This window comes from Apteryx mantelli, chromosome 16, assembly GCF_036417845.1.
Source record: "Apteryx mantelli isolate bAptMan1 chromosome 16, bAptMan1.hap1, whole genome shotgun sequence".
Lineage (NCBI taxonomy): Eukaryota > Metazoa > Chordata > Aves > Apterygiformes > Apterygidae > Apteryx > Apteryx mantelli.
The window spans coordinates 15,957,221-15,978,123 of NC_089993.1; the positions used below are offsets into that span (position 1 = coordinate 15,957,221).

At 45.5% G+C, this 20,903-nt stretch overlaps 1 protein-coding gene across 1 annotated transcript in view; it reads right to left on the reverse strand.

Moving 5' to 3' along the window:
• Positions 1–20,903, reverse strand: part of MAD1L1 (mitotic arrest deficient 1 like 1) — a 383,289-nt gene that overhangs the window by 120,784 nt on the left and 241,602 nt on the right. The window contains exon 16 of the mRNA XM_067306376.1: positions 6,827–7,034. Within this exon, the coding sequence (XP_067162477.1) occupies positions 6,827–7,034 (208 nt within the window). The remainder of the gene's footprint in view (positions 1–6,826; positions 7,035–20,903) is intronic.

Here is a 20,903-nt window from a genome sequence, read left to right on the forward strand (position 1 = left end):
GCGTGCTGCCTCTTACAAAAGCAGAAAGACCAAGGCCTCCAAGAGCTTCATACATGAACTGCGTGCAAAAGAGGGGCAAGGAGGAAAACTTGCAGCTCTGTTGCTCTCCGTGAAGGATAAGTGCACTCCTCAGAGCAACCTTTGACTGACAGCATGTTTTACAGATTCAGTAGCTACAACAGAACTAAGTTACAGGATTTCTTACAAACCTCTGACTCCTTGAATCGCAGATGTCTTTCAAAAGTCTCAGCAGCGTCTCACTGGCACCTCAGATCATCTAGTTTCACCAGAAGTTGCAGGACGAAGGCATCCTCTGGGATTTATTCAGTCAGCAGCCCCTGTCTGACCACCGACGTCCTGGCCTTTGAGGGCACGCGGAGTAAGCCAGGCTCTGGGGCCGGGCTCTGGTTTAACAGACTTGTGGCACGCTGCCATAAGCAGGACACATTGTTTTCAATAGAATCAGTGCCGTGTGACTTCAGGCCTATGTTATCTCTAAAAAACTTGGGAACCCATCTGGATGACAAAGTGTTGCATCTGGTAAAAGGAATCTTATTTTAACTTAGGAACAGTTCTTTCAGCCCTCTTGAGGTACTATACCTTCATTCAAGCCAGGATACCTGGCCTGAGTTGACTTCAGTAGCGCAGAGCACATACCACCAAAAAGCCATACTCTTGCTGAATCAGAAGGCTTCAAAATATTCTCCTTTTGCAGCCAGGCTGGCCAAATCCCTTGACAACACTGTAAAGTCAAAGGGTTTTATAGATGCTGCCCCTCAACTGCTGTAATGGCGTTAATACTGATATACAGGAGGCACCAACCTGCTTACAGTCCTTTAGGAAAACAAGGCATATTTAGCAACATCACCTCATTATCTATAGTGCTGGGTTGGGACAAAGGGATGTGTGTGATAAGGAAGGAAATCACAGCAAGTTCTCTTTAAACTACCAGCCAATTCCCAGTCTTAATATACTATTCAGGTCCCAGACTGGTCTAAGTATCTTGCAGTAGAGTAACTAGCACCATAAAAACAATAATGATAATAACTAGTGAAGAGGTGAAAGGATTACCCTAAGGAGGCACCACTGCTCAGCTGCAGATTCAGAGCGGGAAGTCAGGCAAGCTCCGAGTGGGTCAGGCACACCAACTCCCAAGGACTGCTGCTAATAATGCCTGTCCTGCGTGCTACTTTCCTCTTTCATTTGCGTTTTGCACATTAAAGCTATGCAACATTTCTGATGCAGGTAGCAGTAGGGAATGGTTTTTTTCCCAACATGAAAATGCAGCCATCTCTGAAGTGAAAGAGGACAGAATTTATCAGCGCATAGCAAAACACTAGAGGCAATGACAGGCTCTTTATAAACTTCAGAGGAAATGAGGATAAGCAGAAGGCAATTACTTTTGCTGAAATACAGGCAAGGCACAAAGGCTAACATCCTGCTCTTACTGACAGTCCCACAGCACTTGAAGACAGCAAATGCCCTGGACCTTCACTTTGTGTTTCTTTAGAAGGAAGGCAAATCCTCCAGTACAAAACTCTCTGGCATCCTCATGGGGAAATGGCCCTATTAGCATCTTGGAGAAGAGTGCCACCTCCTGAACCCCCCCAGGGTTTTAGGAAACCTTTCGGAGGTCCTAAGTGACTAGAGAAGAGTTGCCCTGTCTGCACCCACCTGGCTCAACCTTGCTTTGCCAGCGAGATCCCAGGAGCCCTCGGCACAAAGTGAGGTGCGGGCGCTGCGCTGGCAGGCGTGCACCCACAAACAACTAAGGTCACAGAAAAATCCTTTGGCAGGTGGGCTCAGGTTTTTGTTTGCAGGTGCAGCCCTCACCATGTGTGGATTTCCTACATACAGATGGTAGGAAGCACCAAGGCTTCCAAACACCAACAGCTCAGCCAACTGGGGATGGAGAATGGCAACTTTTAAATTCCATCTGCTCCTTTTTTGTCGCCTTCTGTACGCAGAAACACATTCATCAGAAGCACAAGCATGCTGGGACAGTGACAAATTTCACCATCTCTGACTTGTCACTTCAACAAGATTAGATTATTTTAATATTAATTCATTACCCGATTTAATTCCAATTAATAACTTTCTTACAGGGCCCTGGCCCTGACATGGCAGTGATGCTGGAGACAGCCTCTGCTGAACACCAGGCATAGCATCACTGTTAAGGTCAAACACGTTTTAGAGTGCAGTTCCCCAGGTCTTTGCCAACAAGGTCTCCCTTTTCCTACTTTTTTCTAACAAGAAGAAAGGAACACAGAAACCATTGAGATTGATGAATAACTTTCGTTTCTGGTGAGACTGTGTTCAGGAAAATAGTTCACTTCCAAAATTCTCCATAGACGGTTGACTTCCCCATCTTCCTTCCTGGTAGGGGTGCCAGCCTGGGTCTCAACAGCCAGCCCAGAGAGAGCACTAAAATCACTTCTCTTTCTTACGGAGAGAGTACTCCACTGCACCTATCAGATAGCAATAAATCATGAAAGCTAGTGAAAAAATTGTATTACTACATTCTTTAGTCAGGAACCAACTTCCCTGGGATCACAAATGGAAATAATCAGCACCCAAAGCATTCTTATTTCTACCTAGGCTTAGCTAAAATAGACAAGTCATTACTTCTATCTGCTCCCCATTAGCTGGTACTGCCACCTACCTATTTGCTTGCAACTAAGCCCAAACTCCATCTCTAGAAGTGCCAGAAAAGAAAATCAAGAGGTCCACCAGGACCACACAAGACAAAAAAGAAAGATCTAAACAGAAATGGCCCAGAGGGAAACTAGGAGGGGGAAAGAAAACAACTACAGAACTGAAGAAGAAAAAAAAAGAAAGAAAAAGGCAGAAGTGCAGCCTGAAATACAAAAAGTTGAGGGGAAAAAAGGTGCAAAAGAGTACATGACATACAGAGAAATGCAGAATCGGAACAAATTCCCAGTCTGGGCAGTGCCCCCTCACGCCACCTTCCAAAGCTGTTACAATCTGTACTCCTGTTTCGGAGACAGGAGGCCTCAGAAACCTTCCCCAGATGGCAGCCTGACCTTGGTGCACACGGCGCCGTGGCACAACCCGGACCCGAGGAGGCACCGGGGAAGAAAGGAAACACCCCTGAAGTTAGAGCCCATTCCCGTAATGGGGCTGCCACAGACCTGCCCCATTAATGCTGCACAACCCCGCCTGCAATTTTTATACTTTGAGATAAAGGACAGTAAGTTGTTATAGCTCACGTTGTCCAAACCTCTCCTTTGCAATAGCCCTAGTACCCATTTTAATAGAGACTATTACTGCATAAATGAGAGAAAAGGACCACTGAACCGTGTGGCAAGTTGCCAAGCTGTGCTGCAGCCTCCAGCAGTTATGCTCAAAGAGATTTAAAGTCCAGCATAACCTTGATTTTTAATAGAGTCACATTTAATGAGCTTTAACGTCCACAGTAATAATTTCCTTATTACCTATCCAGGAGTTGGAACCGTGATCAGGAAAAACGTGTTGCACTCCAGTCCAATGAATGAATTTAATAATGGCCAATACGTTATTATCAAAACCATCAACATCATTGTCCTTAATGCCTTTTTTGGTTGCTGGAGTTATAATCCTCTGAACCTTAAGTGTAATTGTTGCAGATCACATAAGCTTGCTGAACATAGCAAACCTGACTGGCTAAAGGCCACCTAAATTCCTTATCTGTGCCAAGAAGCCATCCAGGCTGTATGGCAAAATGTGACAATAAAATCTTACATTTACCGCTACCTGCCAAGAGGCAAAATGCAGACTTATGTATGACCTTTGCTATTTTCTCAGTTTTTCCACACTCTTCTCCTGCTCTGAGAGGGTAGTTCAGTCCTTGATTTTCCTTCATTCCATTTGCCTATGCATGCACTATACAAATGAGACAGATAAGCAGACACATAGGCACTGCAGCTGGCAAAAAGGGCTGCAAGAAAAATTCGAATTCCTCTTATTTTGCACAAAAACAATTCCACAAACTTCACTGAAAACTCGTTCCTTAATAGGCACAACAAGCCTTAATCTTCCAGGTAGCCGATTACCCCACGACAAGCAGAGTCGAGGGAGTTTCTGCCACAAGCCCCATTCCACACCTTGAAAATACACTAAAATGGAAGACGCATGGCAGCTCTCCACTACTGCCGTTCCTGTGGGCAGAGCTGTTGAGAGTTTAAGAAAACAGCGAAAGCTGGAGCTTCCATTTCTTATCCCGAACCAGACAGAGGATAATTTTTCTGGCCATGTGAATCCACTTTGTTAAACCATTCCTAGAATGGCTGTTGCATCCACACTGCAGTTGCTGCATGAACTAAGGAGAAAAGAGGCAATGCAAAAATGGGCGCAGACTGCACAACGTGCTCGGTGAGTTGTCCATTAAACTCACCATGAGCTGCCCCAGCAAGAAGGCCAAACCTGGCATTCAACCGCCTAATTTAAAGCCAGCTCAGATACGCCTACGTAACCTTGCAGTCGCAGCGGCATAACATCCCCCACATCTCTTGCACATCCTAAGTAATGCGCAGAGGCTTTCTCATCAGCCCATGCCGCTGAGTGCTCCTGCAGCAGAACGGAGGGTTTAGGGCTGCTTATGGCAACGTTGCCTGTGCATGACAGTGATGCACACAAGTACATAAATTTCAAGAAAAAAAAACAAGGTCTTCTTATATAACCTGGCTTCCTGTGCACATGCCCTGGTCTCAAAGACAGTCTATCCCCAGGGCTCCTCCATCCTTCAATTTTAGAGCTTTTCCCCCCATTTTGTACATGAACCACTTCCATATGCGCTTTGGGAAGGCAGAGGCCCCTCCCATGTCTCTGATAAATGACTGCTAGAGACTGCAGCCAATGCACGTCCCACCCCACCAGACTCTGCAACTGATGCTCCTTCTCTTCCATTCGAGCTGGCAAACAGAAGCTAGAACGATGTAGCACGGGAGTGGGGCAAAACGAAAAAAAAAAGCACCACATACATGAGAGGCTGGAAACGCACTGAAAACCAGGGAGCTGTTTGTTTGCCTGTCAGAATCAAAGGGAGAAGAGCAAACAGCTTGAAAAATGCATCCCTTATGAGCTAAAGACAAACCTGCTAACATCCCAGCGCAGAAATGCCTCGTGAACAGCTAAAAGCAACTGCACGAAAGGCAGCGGAATAATAATTACGAATAACAAATCACAGGAGGCACGCATGAGAAATGCACTCCCCCCGAAGAAACGGTCTAATTACCGTAGACGATACCCCCGAGAGTTGTTCGGCAACGGCAGAGCCACAGAGCCAACCTCACCTCTGCGTCCCCTCCGCCCCGGGCTGTCACTCTGCCCCGGGCTTACGGGCACCGTCAGCTCTGACTACCTGCAGCATTACGTGCACAGGGCTATTCAGGGGCAGAACCACAGAGGGGGCAGCGAGCAGCAACGTCTCCTGTGATTTTTAAAAACCAGTGACTTTCAAATTGCAATGTAAACACCGTCACCGAAAACTGCTTCAGTCCTGCTGGGATTTTAGACTGGAAGCTCCTACAGGCAAAGATGGCCTTGCTTAAATGTTTGGGAAGTGTTTAGTGCTGATGCATTTGCTAAAGTATCCACCAACATCAGCGACAAACTGTCACTGTAACTAACATCCAGGCAACTCTTCACTTTTATAAGCCACCCCATCTACACATTTTACCATCATATTTTTAAGGTTATATAGTACCATATTCCACTATGAGATGCCAGAGCAAACGCATTCTTAGCAGTAATAAAATACTATCATTTGTGCTACAGAAAAGCAAGCAAGCTGCATTCTGAGAATCTTGGTGCCGTAACAGTGAGAAATGTTTTCTTCCATAGATTTTCTTTAAATCAGTGCTGGGCCGTTTTGTGGATCCCAAGTCTCTGGCACACGTGGCCTTAGAGGAAATCTCTGCCCTCTTAGCTGTATCCAAGGGAGCGTTTTGATCTCCAGACCCTGACCAGGTACGTCCTGCTGGCAACACGACAGGTTAGCTCCCACAGCCCTTCAGCCCTTCGTGAAGGTTTTTTTTTTCATTTTCCTTCTCCAACAAGAATGTTTTGAGGGCAAGTACATGTGAGCGAGTTACAACAGTAAGATCTCTTGGGTCCTGCCACATGACTCAACTCAGCCTTGTCACCTCACAGTGTGGTAGATGATGCATCATATTTTATTGATATTGTTACCTTGATTTACAGAGTCTGAGAGCACATACTGGAGGTGTTGACCTTGGGGTTATTGTACTGAAGGGTCTCATTCACGTATGTGAAAGGAAGAAAGACTGTACTGGAGGAGAGCCACAGATCCTATGAAATGTATTTAGCTTGGTGAAAGATGTATTCTATTTTCATGGAGTATTGAATGTAGCTGTGATTAATGGGGCACATATGTACTGATAAACAATATTAATTTGCTTTCAGCCAGGTCTGAAAAGATTTCAACCACTTGCTTCCCTGCAGTGGTGAGAGTTATTTCCTGCTGTCTGTGCAACGTCAGGGGCTGAACCAGCCCTGGAAGGAAGGAAATATTTCCTCTTAGCCCAATGGCAGCACCAGCCCATCAAGGTTGTTATATTGGTATTTCATTTATCATCAGCGAGTAATATGGATTATTACTATTTATCCACCCAGCTTCAGTACCAAACTGCCATACGATTGCTACCGCACATTCATTCTCTTCTGCACCAAGCCAGCTTTCTTCATTTCCTTCACAGCCGTTCCATCAACTGCACTGTCTGCAATGTCGCCACCTGCTTCTGCAGTCAATTCCTCTGGCAACACGGATGAGCCAGTGCATTGTCACGACCAGAAACTCGCAACCTACCTGCAACTTCTTGCGGTGACTGGAAACTACCAACTCCTTCCAGATTCTCTGGGATAGAGCCGCCTCCTTCCAGCACCCGCACGAGCTCCCGCAGCCGCTCACACTCCTCCTGGAGCTGCTGCTGCTCCTCCTTGCGCTGCTGCTTGGCCAGGCTTGCAGGGTTCATGCTGAAATGAAGAACTTTGGTTTTGCTGGGGTCATAGTCACCCTGTGCAGCAGAAAAAACAGAAGCAAAGTGAATAACCAGTCCAAACTCCAAGTCCACCCAGCTTGCACCACCCTTTGCATGAAGACAAAAAATGTTACAGCAACATATGCAGAAGAAGGGACACCTATGCAGCGATAGTGTTTTATTCCAACAGTTGAAGTCAGCCAAACCCAGGATTGCTTCTCCTCCTCTTGCTACTCCCCCTTTTCCCCCCAAAAAAAGAAAAAAGAAAAAAACCCACTCAGCAGTGCTTGCTCCCTGGCTGACACCTCCATTGTTAAATTTAACTCCAGAAATGAAGTTTTATAGCTGTATTTTAAATCTCCTGGTAGCAGGAGATCATAATGAACACGCGGATGTAGCCTTAAACTACAGCAGGACACCCAGTACTAGCCTGATTTATTACAAGTACGAGCCAGCAATGTCCATATGACTCCAACGCTGGAGTCATTAGCAAGTTGTATCAGCTCGTCCCAAGCAAGTGAACAGATAATTCATTTTATATTTTTTTCTCAGAGGTGAGTTATAGCCGTTTAAATAGTTGAATCCTAAAATAGCAGATTAATATTCCTACAAAGCGAGAGGAAAACACCAATGTTACATTTGTGATTTCAAAGAGACAATTTTCATATAAACTACAGGAAGCCTCACAACCATAAAAGTCGTAAAGCATGTGCTAATCCTGGCTTCCACAGCACTCTGTCCAGCCGAAACCCTATAGCACTGCCTGTAGGAAAAGGCATTTCATATGGTAATATTTTCCCTTCAATTAAATCTCAGGACCTAAAGTGATTTTGTAAACTCTAATTAACCCTCAAGAGCAACATGAGGTAGGTATTAACCCGATTTTGTCATTTAATTTCCATTAAATGATGCGCTCAAATTTTACGCGTGTTTTCAGGCAAACAGAAGCAGAGGCAGACCAGCTTCATCCTGTGCTTTGCTGCCTATGTCGGGCAAAGACCCCAGAAGATCCCACTCCCAACAGCTTTGCGGTCATGGGAAACCCTCCATCCACACTGTGCTGGGAGCGACCTTCTGAAACGGGCTGCCCCGGGGCTCTGACAGCACCCAGGGTCGGTTCAAAAAGGGATTGGACAAATTCCTGCATAAACGGACACCGACAGGACGGGCAGGGACACGGCCTCCATCTCTGGCTGCTAGGAGAGGCCGGGAGGAAGGACTGCACAAAGCGGCCAGGCTCACGCGCTCCCAAAAGAGCATCTTCCATCGCCGCCGTGGCTGGACTGATCAGGGCTGCCGGGGCGTTTTTACATTCGTGCGCAACGCTGCCCGCGGATCTCATGGTGCAGTCCAAGGGACACAGTGTGCTGATTAATCCGCTCAATAAAACGGGGGGGGACCAAACCGGCCACCAGGCGCGTTTCTTAAAAGTAAAAATAGGAAGATGCTCAACGTGGCGAGGTAAAAACCGTTCAGCCTGATCATCCCGTTTCCCGGTACTTCCCTGCCCCTGCAGGATTCACACCGGAGCCCCGGGCTCCTCGCCGGCGCCTTCGGAGCAAAGCCCACGCAAAAACCTCCCCGCTCGCAGCGCAAAATCTCAGCGAGGGCAGCAGGAACGGGGAGGTTGAACATCTCATCTCGCAGCTGTTCCAGTGCCCTCTTGTGGCTCGCGCTGCCGCTCATCCCGTTCGGATAACGCGGCTCGGAGCGAGGCGCCCAGGGCACCCGCTTGTCCCCGAGGGCTCGCACGCAGTGGGCACCGCCAGGGTCCCCGCCGTTCGCCTCTTCCTCCTCACCGGGGCGGCTCAAAACCCCACTCTGCGGCTCTTCCCCCTCCGGGAAGCATCCCCAAACTTTCCTCTAAACCCCCCGTGCTAGGTTTCAGCTCGGCAGGAGCAGGCAGCCAGCGAGGAGCCGGGTGAAGGGGAGAGCAGGAGTTGCTGGAAGAGGCACGTCGGGCAGGAGCCTGCCAGCAGGGTCGCAGCCGGGAGGCGAGCGGCGTGGTGCCTGGGTGCTCGCGGTGGCTGCGTGCTCGCGGGTCCCTGCCACGGCCCCTCCGCAGCCGGCAGGCGTCCGGCTCCTGCTGCCTGGCCGGGCAGACGGGCCCCGGCGCGGAGGAGCAGCAGCCGAAGCGGAGCGCTGGCAGGATGCCTACAGCTATGCAGGCAAAGGGTAAGTGTAATTCGGAGCTGGGAGAAGAAGCAAAGCCAACTCCAAAAGTGTTTTTGGTCAAGAGCATGGGAGCCACGTGCTGGTGGATATTAGCTTAATTCCTGCTTGCATCTACCACCAGAAGGAGAAAATATCCTTTAAAATGCTGCACAACTGGAAACCCTGAACTTCAGTGCAACTGTTTAGGAGTCTGTCTCGACACATTTAATACGTTAGGAAACTGTTACAGCATGGAAAGCATCGATGCACCTGGAAAACAAGGACTGTCAGGGCCACGTTTCCCAGGGAAAAAAAAAAAAAAAAAAAGAGGAGGGTATAGTTGTTCTTCATAACCATATTCTGAGCTACTAATGGGGTGCCTCTCGTGGGAACCCAGTTTGACCACATCTATCTGCAGAAATAGGAAGCAACTTGGGTAGAAATCAGAGGCATGATTTCAAAGCTGATGATCTGTTTAAGTACAGTTTAAAAAACAAAAAAAAAGGGGGGGGGGAAGGAAGGAGGGAGGGAGATCGATCATATCGCCATGTAGATGTCCCGGACAAAGGGACCCACTAAGAAAGGAGGCCTCAGGCACCCCCAGAGGGCCTTAGCCCAAAGAAGTCCCCAGAGAGCTGGGGAAGCTAAGGCACAGAAACCCTGGATACCCTTGTGAGCCTGTGCATCTCCCACATCCAGAGCAGGCTGCCTTCCAGCCCTCTGCTATGTCCATGGCAGGCGATGTATCTTCTCACATCGCCGCAAGCTACGCGGTGTTCAGACCTACTGGAGCATCTGCGAGGGCAGCAACGTCCTGCAGGCCCACGGCAGCTGGGACTTGGGGTCCCTCCTTCATGGAGAGGTTGAGTCCAACAGGCTGGGCCTGGCAGGCGGGCCAGCAGGACCAAGGGAAGAAATAACCCCACCAGCAGGCTGAGAGAAGAGACCTGAAGGACTGGGACCCCACGCAGCCGCCTTGGAGATGTCCAGGAGGGGAAGCAGGAACGCGGCTGTAACACCAGCTTATTAGCTATACCCTCCCCAGAAACACCCTGGCGTTTACAAACACGTTTCCGCACCCAGAGACCTTCCTCCTTGCGCTATTTGCATTTCAGGACTCTCCCTGCTCCCACGTTACAGCGAAGCGGTGCCTCCGCCAGCGTCCCCTGGAGATGAGACCCCCTCACCTCTGCTGGCACCCCACACTGGTGCGCAGCGCAGAGCACCCGCGATGCTACGCTGCGCCGCCGCTGCAGGAGCTCACGCGTAACGGAGGCACGGGACACCGAAAAGATCTCAGGATGGAGGGAAACCAGACGAACCTGGAGACTGCTGCTACCTTCCCTGTCGGGACCACTTTAGCCCATTCAGCACTAGTCTATTTTGCCTCTTTATTTGTTTTAAACAACATCCTCTAAGCCTTTCTATAAAGTGCTGCCGTGAAGCTGCAGTGCTTTGGCTCTTATAGCACGTTCAACCCATTTTTCCTCTCCTTTTATAACATGCACCCTTGAAAAAATCATGCTCAAATTCAACACTAGAACCCAGCCTTATTTTTGGGACTCACCAGCCCTCCTGATAGTGTCAGGGAACGAGTCAGTCCAGAGCTCCACTAAGACAGGCAAATATCTTCAAAACCCCCTGCGATAAAGGCTGTATTTTAGGGCCGTGACAGAATCCATCTCATTTAAAATTTCTGGGAGATCACTAGCATATTTGCCATGCTACTCACATTTTTGGGCTAGGGGCAGTAGCTTTCGCTTTATTCGGCACAGCACAGATCAAACTAGCATATTTCTCCCTACAGCAAAAATATTAGTGCTGCTGGTTTATATTATAGCAACGCCTAAAGAAACCGAGAGAGAGAGGGATCCCAGTGTGCTAGGTACTGTACAAACCCCGTAAGAGCTTTACCATCGAAAGCCCAGACACCAAAGCGTGAAAACATGCTAGGTGAGGGCAGGAGAGCTACAGACAGACGCAGTGTCCAGTTCGAGGCACCTGAGCAGCACCGGGATGGAGATGAAAAGAAATTGTGTCTTCACGGCCCCTTCTGCCAGGCACCGGCCCATACTGCTGCTTTATATAATCACAACACCAAACCGAGCATTGCTCGAGTCTCCAGGGAATTTACGGACATCATACGGATTTTCAAATACACGCAGGAACCTTTCCATGGAAACAGTGCACACTAGAACCAGGTTCAGATGAAAGGGATCAGGTGCATGTGTGTATAACGGCAGACAGCAAAAATCCTATCAGAATTTGTATCGCTGGGAGTGTTTTTTCCAAATTTCTGAAGGCTGGGAGTAACTTAGGTTGGCTCTAGGAACATTCATGGCTGGAAGCCGCTAAATACAACAGATTGCAAAGCAGCATTAAAATCTCGCTAGCATTTGAAGCAAATAAACCCTAATGCTGTTAAGAAACCAGGGACTAAGGAAAGCAAACCTCCTCCTCCTGGAATCCCTTTAGCTCTGGAAAATGTAGATTTCTGTTTTTCTCCATCGACCGTTCTTCCCCCACAATAAATTAGTCTTACTGATCAGGATTTTGTCCTTTCAGCTTTGCAACAGAAGACTCAAAAATGCTATTTCAGATGCTGAGAGAGAAAATCTAAACCAGATTTGCCTGTTTAGAAAATCATTGCTAATCTAGGGCCACTGAAGAGGAAGAACAAGTGGTGCAATTTGAAAGGCATCTCCAGAAGAGATGCTGCCGCGCACAAGCCTCTCTGAACAGGAGCTGGGAATCCCCGAGCAACTGCCCAGGAGCCATCTGCTCCAGATGCTGCTTCCATGCTAAACCAACCTAGGCAAGGAGGTATTTCTTAACCAAGTTAAAAAGCATCTTGCAACAAAACATAATGTATCCTGGGTTTTTCCAAGAACCATGAAAAGTTTGCTTCATGTTTGGAAACGGGGCCTGAATGTCAGAATCAACCACGTCCACTTAAGCTCAGGGTCGCTTTATATAGAAGCATGAGACATTTTGGAGATGTAACCTGTATGTGACCTCCAGACAATCCTTTTGCTGGAAAAACAGTGAAACGCCACTATGTCACCAGTTCGTTCAGGAAATATGTTGGTGTATTGTTCTGCTCACCAGCACAGCACGGTGAGCGTCGCAGAGAGCAAAGATGATGCATTACTGCTGGCTTCCCAGCAGCACCCACTTCCTGCCCTGTTTTTCCCAATACATTTGAAATTTGGCAATTGTAGAGATGCTGAAGAGTAAATAACTTGAACTAGAGTGAACTGCTGGCATTCATTGATTCTTCTTTCAAGGAATAACATTGAGCCAGTAATTCAGATTTGTCAGAAAAATGTACACAGAGCTTCAATTTAAAAGGAAGCAATAAATACCTTGACTGATTGCAACCAAGTCTGGTTGACACTTAGCAGTACAGTGAATTATTCAGTCCTGGAAAGTAAGATGCTAACTAGCTGATTTGGTGCTTAAGGCAGCAAAACCATTTTTGTGCTCTCAAAAAGGCATAGGACATTTTGTAAAGATGATTTGTTGACTCTACCTGTTAATATGTTCCATAATTTGTGAAATAATGTTGTTTTGACGCATAGTCCTCAGCCTTCCATCCACTAGGACGCACACAAGGGAAACTCTCTCATCGACCGCTGAGAAGCACCATCCCACCATTTCTGTCTCCATCACACAGAGATTATATGAAACAGCCACCACAGATACAACAGACAAATACTATCTTAATGCCGTGTACTCTTAGCATACACTGGGACATGGAAGAACCATTTAATAAGGTTCTGGCTATCAGTAAACTTTCTGACAAAAGACTAGAGAAAAGGGAATTTGCAATAGGGCCAATTTGCCATGTGGAACAGGGGTAAAAGCTGAAGTGATGCTACTGCCTTTCCTCCCACTTCCATGCCCTAGCTTGAAAATAAAACACTAAAAAGATAATTGTGCTGATGCTATATGTCATTTTTTTTAAACTCATATTATTGACAAAGAGTCAGTATGTTGGTTTATATGTTAAAAATATAACTCAAAAACTTCCTAAGTAGTCTTCCCATTAGAGAAGAATCAGTCAAGGGACAAAGCAATGAATGAGGGCAGGAATGCTTTAATCTCTGAAAAACAGAAACTTTTCCTTTAGAAGAGCAGTTGTTTAGAAGAACAATGAAAGCTGCCAGCGACAGCACCTGAAAAGGGCTGAACTTATTCTGGCATCTTTTCTCATGACTGTTTGAAAACTGTTTAATCCCAGTTCAGGGACATCTTTCTCCAAGAGCCATAAAAGCTTTTCTCTACACTCAGCTCACTTTCACAGGCCCACAGGTAAGAATAAAGTGCTTAAAACCATGTGACTATTTTACATTTGATGAAACATTCAGAGCTTAACAACTCCATTTAAGATCTATTCATATACTGCAGATATTTTAATTAGAAGGTAGGACTGGTAGCAAAGGGAATAGTCCCAACTATTGTGAATAAGTTGGTCTAACATCACTAATCAAATTAAAGAAGGGAAGTTCCTACGTCCCAGAGAGGCAATGGCTGTCACGACACAGTCAGCAAGAACTGTCAAGGATTTTCAAATGACTTCACATCCTCATAGGCTCTTCCCGTCCAATGCATTAGAAAGCAAAGAGGTCAAAACCCACAGATGAGGCTGACGTGCACTTATCTTAAGTGCCACAGTGTGTTCCTTGCTTTTTCATAGCCTTGATGTCTATCAACCTAAAAAGATTAGAATTTCCGAGCAGTACAATAAATTCTGGCGGAGCATATGGACAGCTGAGTTTAATCGCTACTAGCTTGCAATGAAACAGATTGTGCTTGCCCCTGCTGAGAAAAGGCTCACGACTGGAAGCTCTTCAAGGAAAGGACCATTTCTTCCTTTGTGTGGCTCTCGCACACAGTGAACGCCACCCAAACACAAGCGATACACACTGTTGTTTTCCCAGCTGAGGAATATATTTCCATGCTGACTTCTTAACCAAAAAATTTCAAGAGATTCCCGGACTGAGACATATTATTCAATACCGGGGAACTTAAATAGAAACAATCTAAGGAGCTTAGTAGATTGTATCAGCTTGGAAGGAAGTATGGGTCAATAGTTATCTTGAAAGAACATCCCAAATAATGATTGCACCTATTTGTAGGAGATAGATGGGGAAGTTTCGTAAAGACAGATCCAAAAGGTAGAGCAACAAACAGAGAGATGGCGGAGGGGGAGTGTGTGAAGAGCATCCAACCGGTCAGAGAATGCTCTTGCTTCCATCTGGTACCTGTCGCAGGCAAAAAAATACCTCAAATTGTGAATGCTAACAGGTGGCAGATAATTGGGTGTACACGTGTGTGGGTGAATGTCCAAAATTGAACTTTTGAACCCTCAAGAAGCCTCCTGCTATTTGCTAGCTACCCATACAGGCTGGTTGTAGACGTTGCTAACACCTGGACTAAACTAAAGTGGCACATCCTGAACCCTCCAATTAATAGAGACATGAGACACAACTACCACTTAGGAGGCTGATCACGTGTTGTGATTCTGCACATTGACTATATAGACTAGGAAAACTGTGGGCTTGGGGTTCTAGAAAGAAGAGGTGGTGCCGAAAAGAAGGGTTCCCAAAAAGAAGTGGTCTCAGGAACAAAAGGGGGCTGGAAAGAAGATGAGGATCCTGGCTGAAGGAAAGATCCTGGAAGTGTGGGAAGGTCCTGGAGATCAGAGAGAGGAGTAGAGACAAATGCCAGGGGATGTTCAGGGACCTTGGCTGGTAATGCCTGAGACTAGTAACTGCGAGCAGCGGCAGAGCACGAACCAACACGACTTTCTGCCCAACCTTCTCACACCAGCAGCGATCTCCCTGCAGGGAAGTCACGACATAGAGAACGTAGCGCTGGCAGGGGGGAGCGAGCAAGTGAATGAGCATGTGAAATGATCAAGTAAGGTAGAAGGTCTAATCTCGTTGGTTCTTAAATAAAAGTCACAAATCATTAGATGCCTTCTTTGAACATATTTATCTTACAGTTTACACTTAATGGTATAACATTTACATCAAAATCATTGGTTGTTAGTCCTGCATCAATACCCCTTGGAAATTTTACTCTAAGATGGAGAGCAAAAAAGCAGTGGGAAGGCAAAGACTTTGATTTGTCACCTGAAAGGCATATGCAAAGCCCCCAGCAATCATAGCTTTTGTTGCAGTAGCTCATTAAGTAGAGTCGGTCTGGCCATACAGGTGAGAAGCTTCACCTGATCTACCTTTCTTTTATTTTTACTTTATCAGCTTTTTTTTTTTTTAACTTCTGTTTTTTTCCATTTGGTTATTCAGCTCTCTACTATAAATGGATAGGGGAGGCATTTCTCCACACTGCACAAGGCAGTCTCAGAAAGCTTAATCCTTCCTCAGGAAATGCCATTTTAATGGAAATTCTGCTTCTTGGTTTTATTCTTTTTGTTTCTTTGCTCAGGCTTGTTAAAGTGATTAGAGTAAAACCCAAAGTAAACCGCATCCAAAAGAATTCCCTCTGTACCCAGCACACAAAGCACAGCCCGCTGACCAAGCCCCAGCTCCCTCTGTTACAGCAGATAACTACACCGAGGGATCTTTAAAACCCTTGGAACAGGAACTGTATTAACAAAAACGGATTGCAAAGACAACACAAAGCAAGCTAACAAATAAGCAACAACCACCACCTGCTCCACACAGTTTTGCCAGAATACACACACTTGAAATCAGAAACAGCTGGAAAAAAAGAGAAGGTGCTGGATGTTGTGAGAGGGTCACTTGTTCCCATCACCTCGCATGCCAGTGCCCTGCCTTCTTGCACACATTTCTCTCTCCATCATCTCGGTGTGTACACGTTCAGCACGCATAACCCTGAAACCTGGCAGCAGAAGTTCATTTGGGCCACTCTTTCACCCCTCTCTTAGCCAGTTCTTAGCTCGACTTCTGCTACTTCTTCCCAAAAACACGAAGATCTTTCTTCTGCCCAGACAATAGGACCTCTTGTCCATACACTTCAATGCAAGCAACTCTTCTTCTTGGCCTCCTGAAAACCCACATTATGCCATTCCCAGAATTGCAGAGGTGAAGATATCTCTGTGTTAGCCTGAGTTACGCCTCCTTATCCCCCAATATTCCCTCTACAGTTCCCACCTTTTCTCCAACACATCAGGTTTCAGATTCCTGCCCTCACATGCAACGACATGAAGAATTCCGTCCTGCTTTTTTGCTCCCTGTTACCTTCCCCCACTCTGTCAATAATGCCACCTTCAACACCTTGATCAGACGCTTCTCCCACAAAGACTCCTCCTGTTTTTGCTTCTCCTTCCTGCGCTGATTTGCAAGGCCAGACTACACAAACTCATTGATATTCCTCCCTATGGCCCTCTTCTACCGCAGCATCTACAGCAAATTAGCAATGAGGCAGAGAGGCTGTTGGAGTTGGGATGTATCGCAAACAGAAAGCTCTAATCACCCTAATCGCACTACTCTAATACCAGACCATATCTTTCAGTACAAGTTAACAAATTTTGGGTGCTGCTGCAATACAAGTGAAAAAATAAAAAAGTCTCACCAGTGGTGCTGAAACCCTCCAGGTACAGTTTTAAAAAGCAGATCTTTTCTCTATACACACTTTCAAATGCAACATCCTCTGGAGGATGCAAGACTAATTTGCGTAGAGTAGGGCATGCACATGAGGTCTGGCATGCAAACAACGTGACAAGAAGTTAAGAGCAGGGACAGCTAGATGTCGAATGACATGGAGTTGGGATAATATGGAAGAAAAAAATACATTCAAATGTTCACTCCCCATTTTGATTGTTGCTCTTCACTGTTTCTCTGAAATTGAGAAAAATCACAGTCCATTCTAGGATGGTTTGTTACCAACTACAGCTTTGAATTCCAGGGGCTCTACAGTAGTTTTTTCAAGTCAGCGGTTCCTGTCTTTGCAGAGAACAAAGTCCATAAGAAGCTGCTATTATTTATGCTCTGGTAGCATGCAGGAGACCTATGGTGGTTCGAAAACCTCTTATAAAGACACTGAAACAGAAGCACAGTGGTTCAGAAAAGAGCCCCAAAGAGCTTATAGTTTGAGTTTTAAAAGTTCTTTTTCACAGATAAGAATTAACTTCACAGTAAGAAACACTGGTTCTCATAGATCTGAATTTCAAACAACATTTTATCAAGTTTCCCATACAAATGAAGTCACCTTTGGTTAATAACGTTAAGAAATGTCAGGCCAAATCTAAGTTTTCTAAAGAAGTATATATGGTTTAAAAAAATTTAACCAATGCTTTGCTGCTCTGATGTTTTCTTATTGTGCATGCAACGTGCGCATAAAGAGACTGTACAAACAGACAAGACAGAGAGCAGATACTCAAAGTGAGATTTTTCCTAGCTTTGACTCCAAACCAGATGTTCAGCCAGTCAAAGCTCTCTCTCCCAACAGTGCTCTATAAATCTTCCTTTAGCGTTTCAGTAATTCTGTGTTTCCCTGTAAAGCTCTGTTTTGGAATAAATTCAGAGGGGATTTCAAGGGGAGATCCCAGAGGAGAAAAGAAGCACAAATCTGCTGTGCCAGCCTGGAACCCTCATTATTCAAATATGAAGGGAAGAATTAGAGTGAAGTATGATACCGGAGCTTCCTCTTTCAAGATTTTATGTCTTTTTAAAGGAAAGTAAAACTGCAACGTAATAAGATTTTCCAGGTAATACATCCAATTATGAAAGAGCAAAATCCTCTACAGGTATTTTTTAAAATAATATTGTATATAAAGAAGCATGAATAATTAATAATGGTGTAAGAAGTCACCATCTTCACAAACTGATGGCAGGCTGCATCAAAGTTCAGCTGAGCGTATCTAAGCCTGAAAAGTAAGCAGTGCTGGAGTTGTTGCCAATCCCATTACTTATTTGTAGAGCAAACATATTGCATAGGTTGGTTACTAAAGTTATCCATCACAGCATGATGATGTGAAATTTCCTGAACTCTTCAAATACACTAGGACATTTTGATCCTGTAATTTAATGCATATGAAAGTACTGTTATATGTTCTTGCATGCTTAACTCCAGTCTGCCAGGGTACAAAGCAAACCCTGAACAGCTTCACTGTCTTTCAGTGAAGGTCCACGCGCAGTTTTGGACGTCACACAGAGCTAACCGCTGTCATCAAGCGATTCTCCACCTCACACTGGGAACCGTTCCACTCAAAGAGCAAGTCAAGTCCCCTTCACATCATACAGAAACTGCGACAGTCACAAATGGGTCGCAGAACTCATTTCTGACAGTCTCTTTGAACAGTCGGTCAGCCTCTGAGTGGTTTTTATAGCAAATGGGCTCCAGGATAAACAAGCTCCACTGCAAACTCTTTCAATGAAGCAACTAGCACCAAGCCAAGAAGTACAAAATAACGCACTGAGAGAGGTTATCACCTCCCACCTTCCTTCTGCTTGGGCCAAGCAGAAGATAAAAATGAGAAAAACAAAATGAAACATGCCCCTGTAATGCACTGAGGGAACAAAAGACAAAGCAGAATCCCATTTTTACTTTTCTCTCACAGACACTTTTCTTTCAGTGACACAGTGCTTGTCTTGATACAGCTTCCCCCATGGGATGAGCTGATGGTCCCCAATACCAGCTCCCTGTCTAACAAGGCTCCATGAGGAAATTCCTCTAGTAATGGATAATCTGGTTTTAAGGGGAAGTGAGAGAGCAAGCAGGGAGCTTCCAGCACCTCATAAAAATGTGTATACACATACAGTTTCTTAATTATCCATGTAGCGATCTACATTATTCACTGGAAGGAGTAACTACGGTTTCACTTCAGCTTGTTGAATATGCAAGAACCCTCTTCTGTTTGCTCTGCTCATTCTCAAGCAAGAGGCAGGAGTAGCTCAAACATCCAAACATAGATTCAGAGGGTACATTTGCTTCCAGCTCCTCAGGGCAAACCCACTGTTGGATTTTCCTGCCCTTTTTGCAATTTGACCAGATTAGTTCCTTTACTTAAGCAAGCCACAGGATTCTGGACTTTAAGAACTCTTCTCCCCTTCTCCAGGAGTAAGGGAAGGTACCTCCATTCCCCTTCCTTCTCCCTGCATGGGGATGATTGCCTTTTGGTCCCAGGTTTCTTCACCCAGTTTCCTGAGGGAGATGGACTTTGCTCCCTTGGTTCCCATAGAGAAGGAGTCGCTTTGTGTCCTTTTACTCATTGAGCATTAAAGGTTTCTGCAGACTTGGGATTAACAAACACTAGAGAGGTCCCAGGCAGCGAGAACAGGGCTGTCACACAGCAGCCTGCTGCGCATACAAAGAAACCCTCGACTAGAAGAGTCAGCAATGCAAGGAGAATTAAAAAGCACAGTTAAATAACCCTAAATCCTCATGCATATTTATAAACTACATCGCATCAAAACTAAATCAATACTCCTCACTAGTTATGTATGGCTTGAGAAGTAAGAGCAGGTAGCTTGCTGGGCTTTAGCCATTGTATTGATGACACCCAGAAAATCTCCATCCGCAAATAAATTCCAGGGCTGAGAAAGAGGATTTCAAACCGTAACGTAGCAGGGTACAAAGGACCAGAAGGGAGAAGAGGGGTGGCCACCTACGTCATGCAGACAGCATGAGGAACCTACCTGAGCCTTGTCTACAGAGAAAAGTTTCACAGTTAAACCAGTTTAAACTCTTCTGCTCCCACGACATAGAGAGAAACTTTTCTAACATGAAGGCAGGTTTTTCAATTTATGCTGCACCTCTGTAGGTGACATTAGCTACATCCCACCACCACCACCATTTTATACCAGACAGTAACACATTCTGCGCAACACTGTCCATGCGGAAGACTTATAGCAGTATAATTATCTGTTTAAATATACTTTTTTGGCTTCCACTAGGGAAAAATACCTCTTGGTTGCCAGCAAGGCTTCAACTACAGCCTGTATTTGACCTTGTATTTCAATCTGTTTCTTCCTAAATGCAATATGAACCAAAAATATGGAAAAAGGCTTATGAATGTAATACTGGAATCACCAGCCTGTTAGCAGGATGACTCTGCCGGCATACTAAACCTGCCTTACCTCAATTCATCTCCGACAACACACCTCTTTATTCAAGCTTAGGCTGCTACAAAGTTTAGCTGAAATCAATCTGAAGCTATCCTAAAATATATTTGATAGACACAAAACTGTCCGCACATCAATGCAAGACTTAATGTTCTAAAATACGACTGTCCTGTCCTCTGTTTGATTTTATTAAACCAGTTTTACTTCCCCTTGCTAATGGACTGAAGAGCTACAAGCACAGTTAGCAGAGAAACATGGAAGGGTAATGATTTCAAATTTTACTGCCAGGTTTTCCCAGAATTATGACTATCAGATCAACCTATAAACTGTTAAGACCCTACAAAACATCATTCAAAACATAGTGCGTCCTGCTGTATAACATTCAGGCTACAATTTTATCAACATTTGCCTCTTCATCAACCTGAAATATAACCCTTTTATGAGTGGAAATTGTGAATGAAGAGAAATTCTATTTTGCTGGTGTAAGTACTGGGAAACTCGCTCTTCGGCTTTGTGTAACAACCGTGAGGCAGAGTCCAGGCTTCCACAGCGGCTACCACAACATGCTCTTCAACTGTGAGTTACTTCTTTCCCGTAAAGTTTTAATTAGGTAGCATGTCCAGAACTCAGAAACACAGAGTAGCCGCGCTTGAGAAAGCGCCATCTTTTTCACTTTATTCGTACAGTTTGAGCAAAC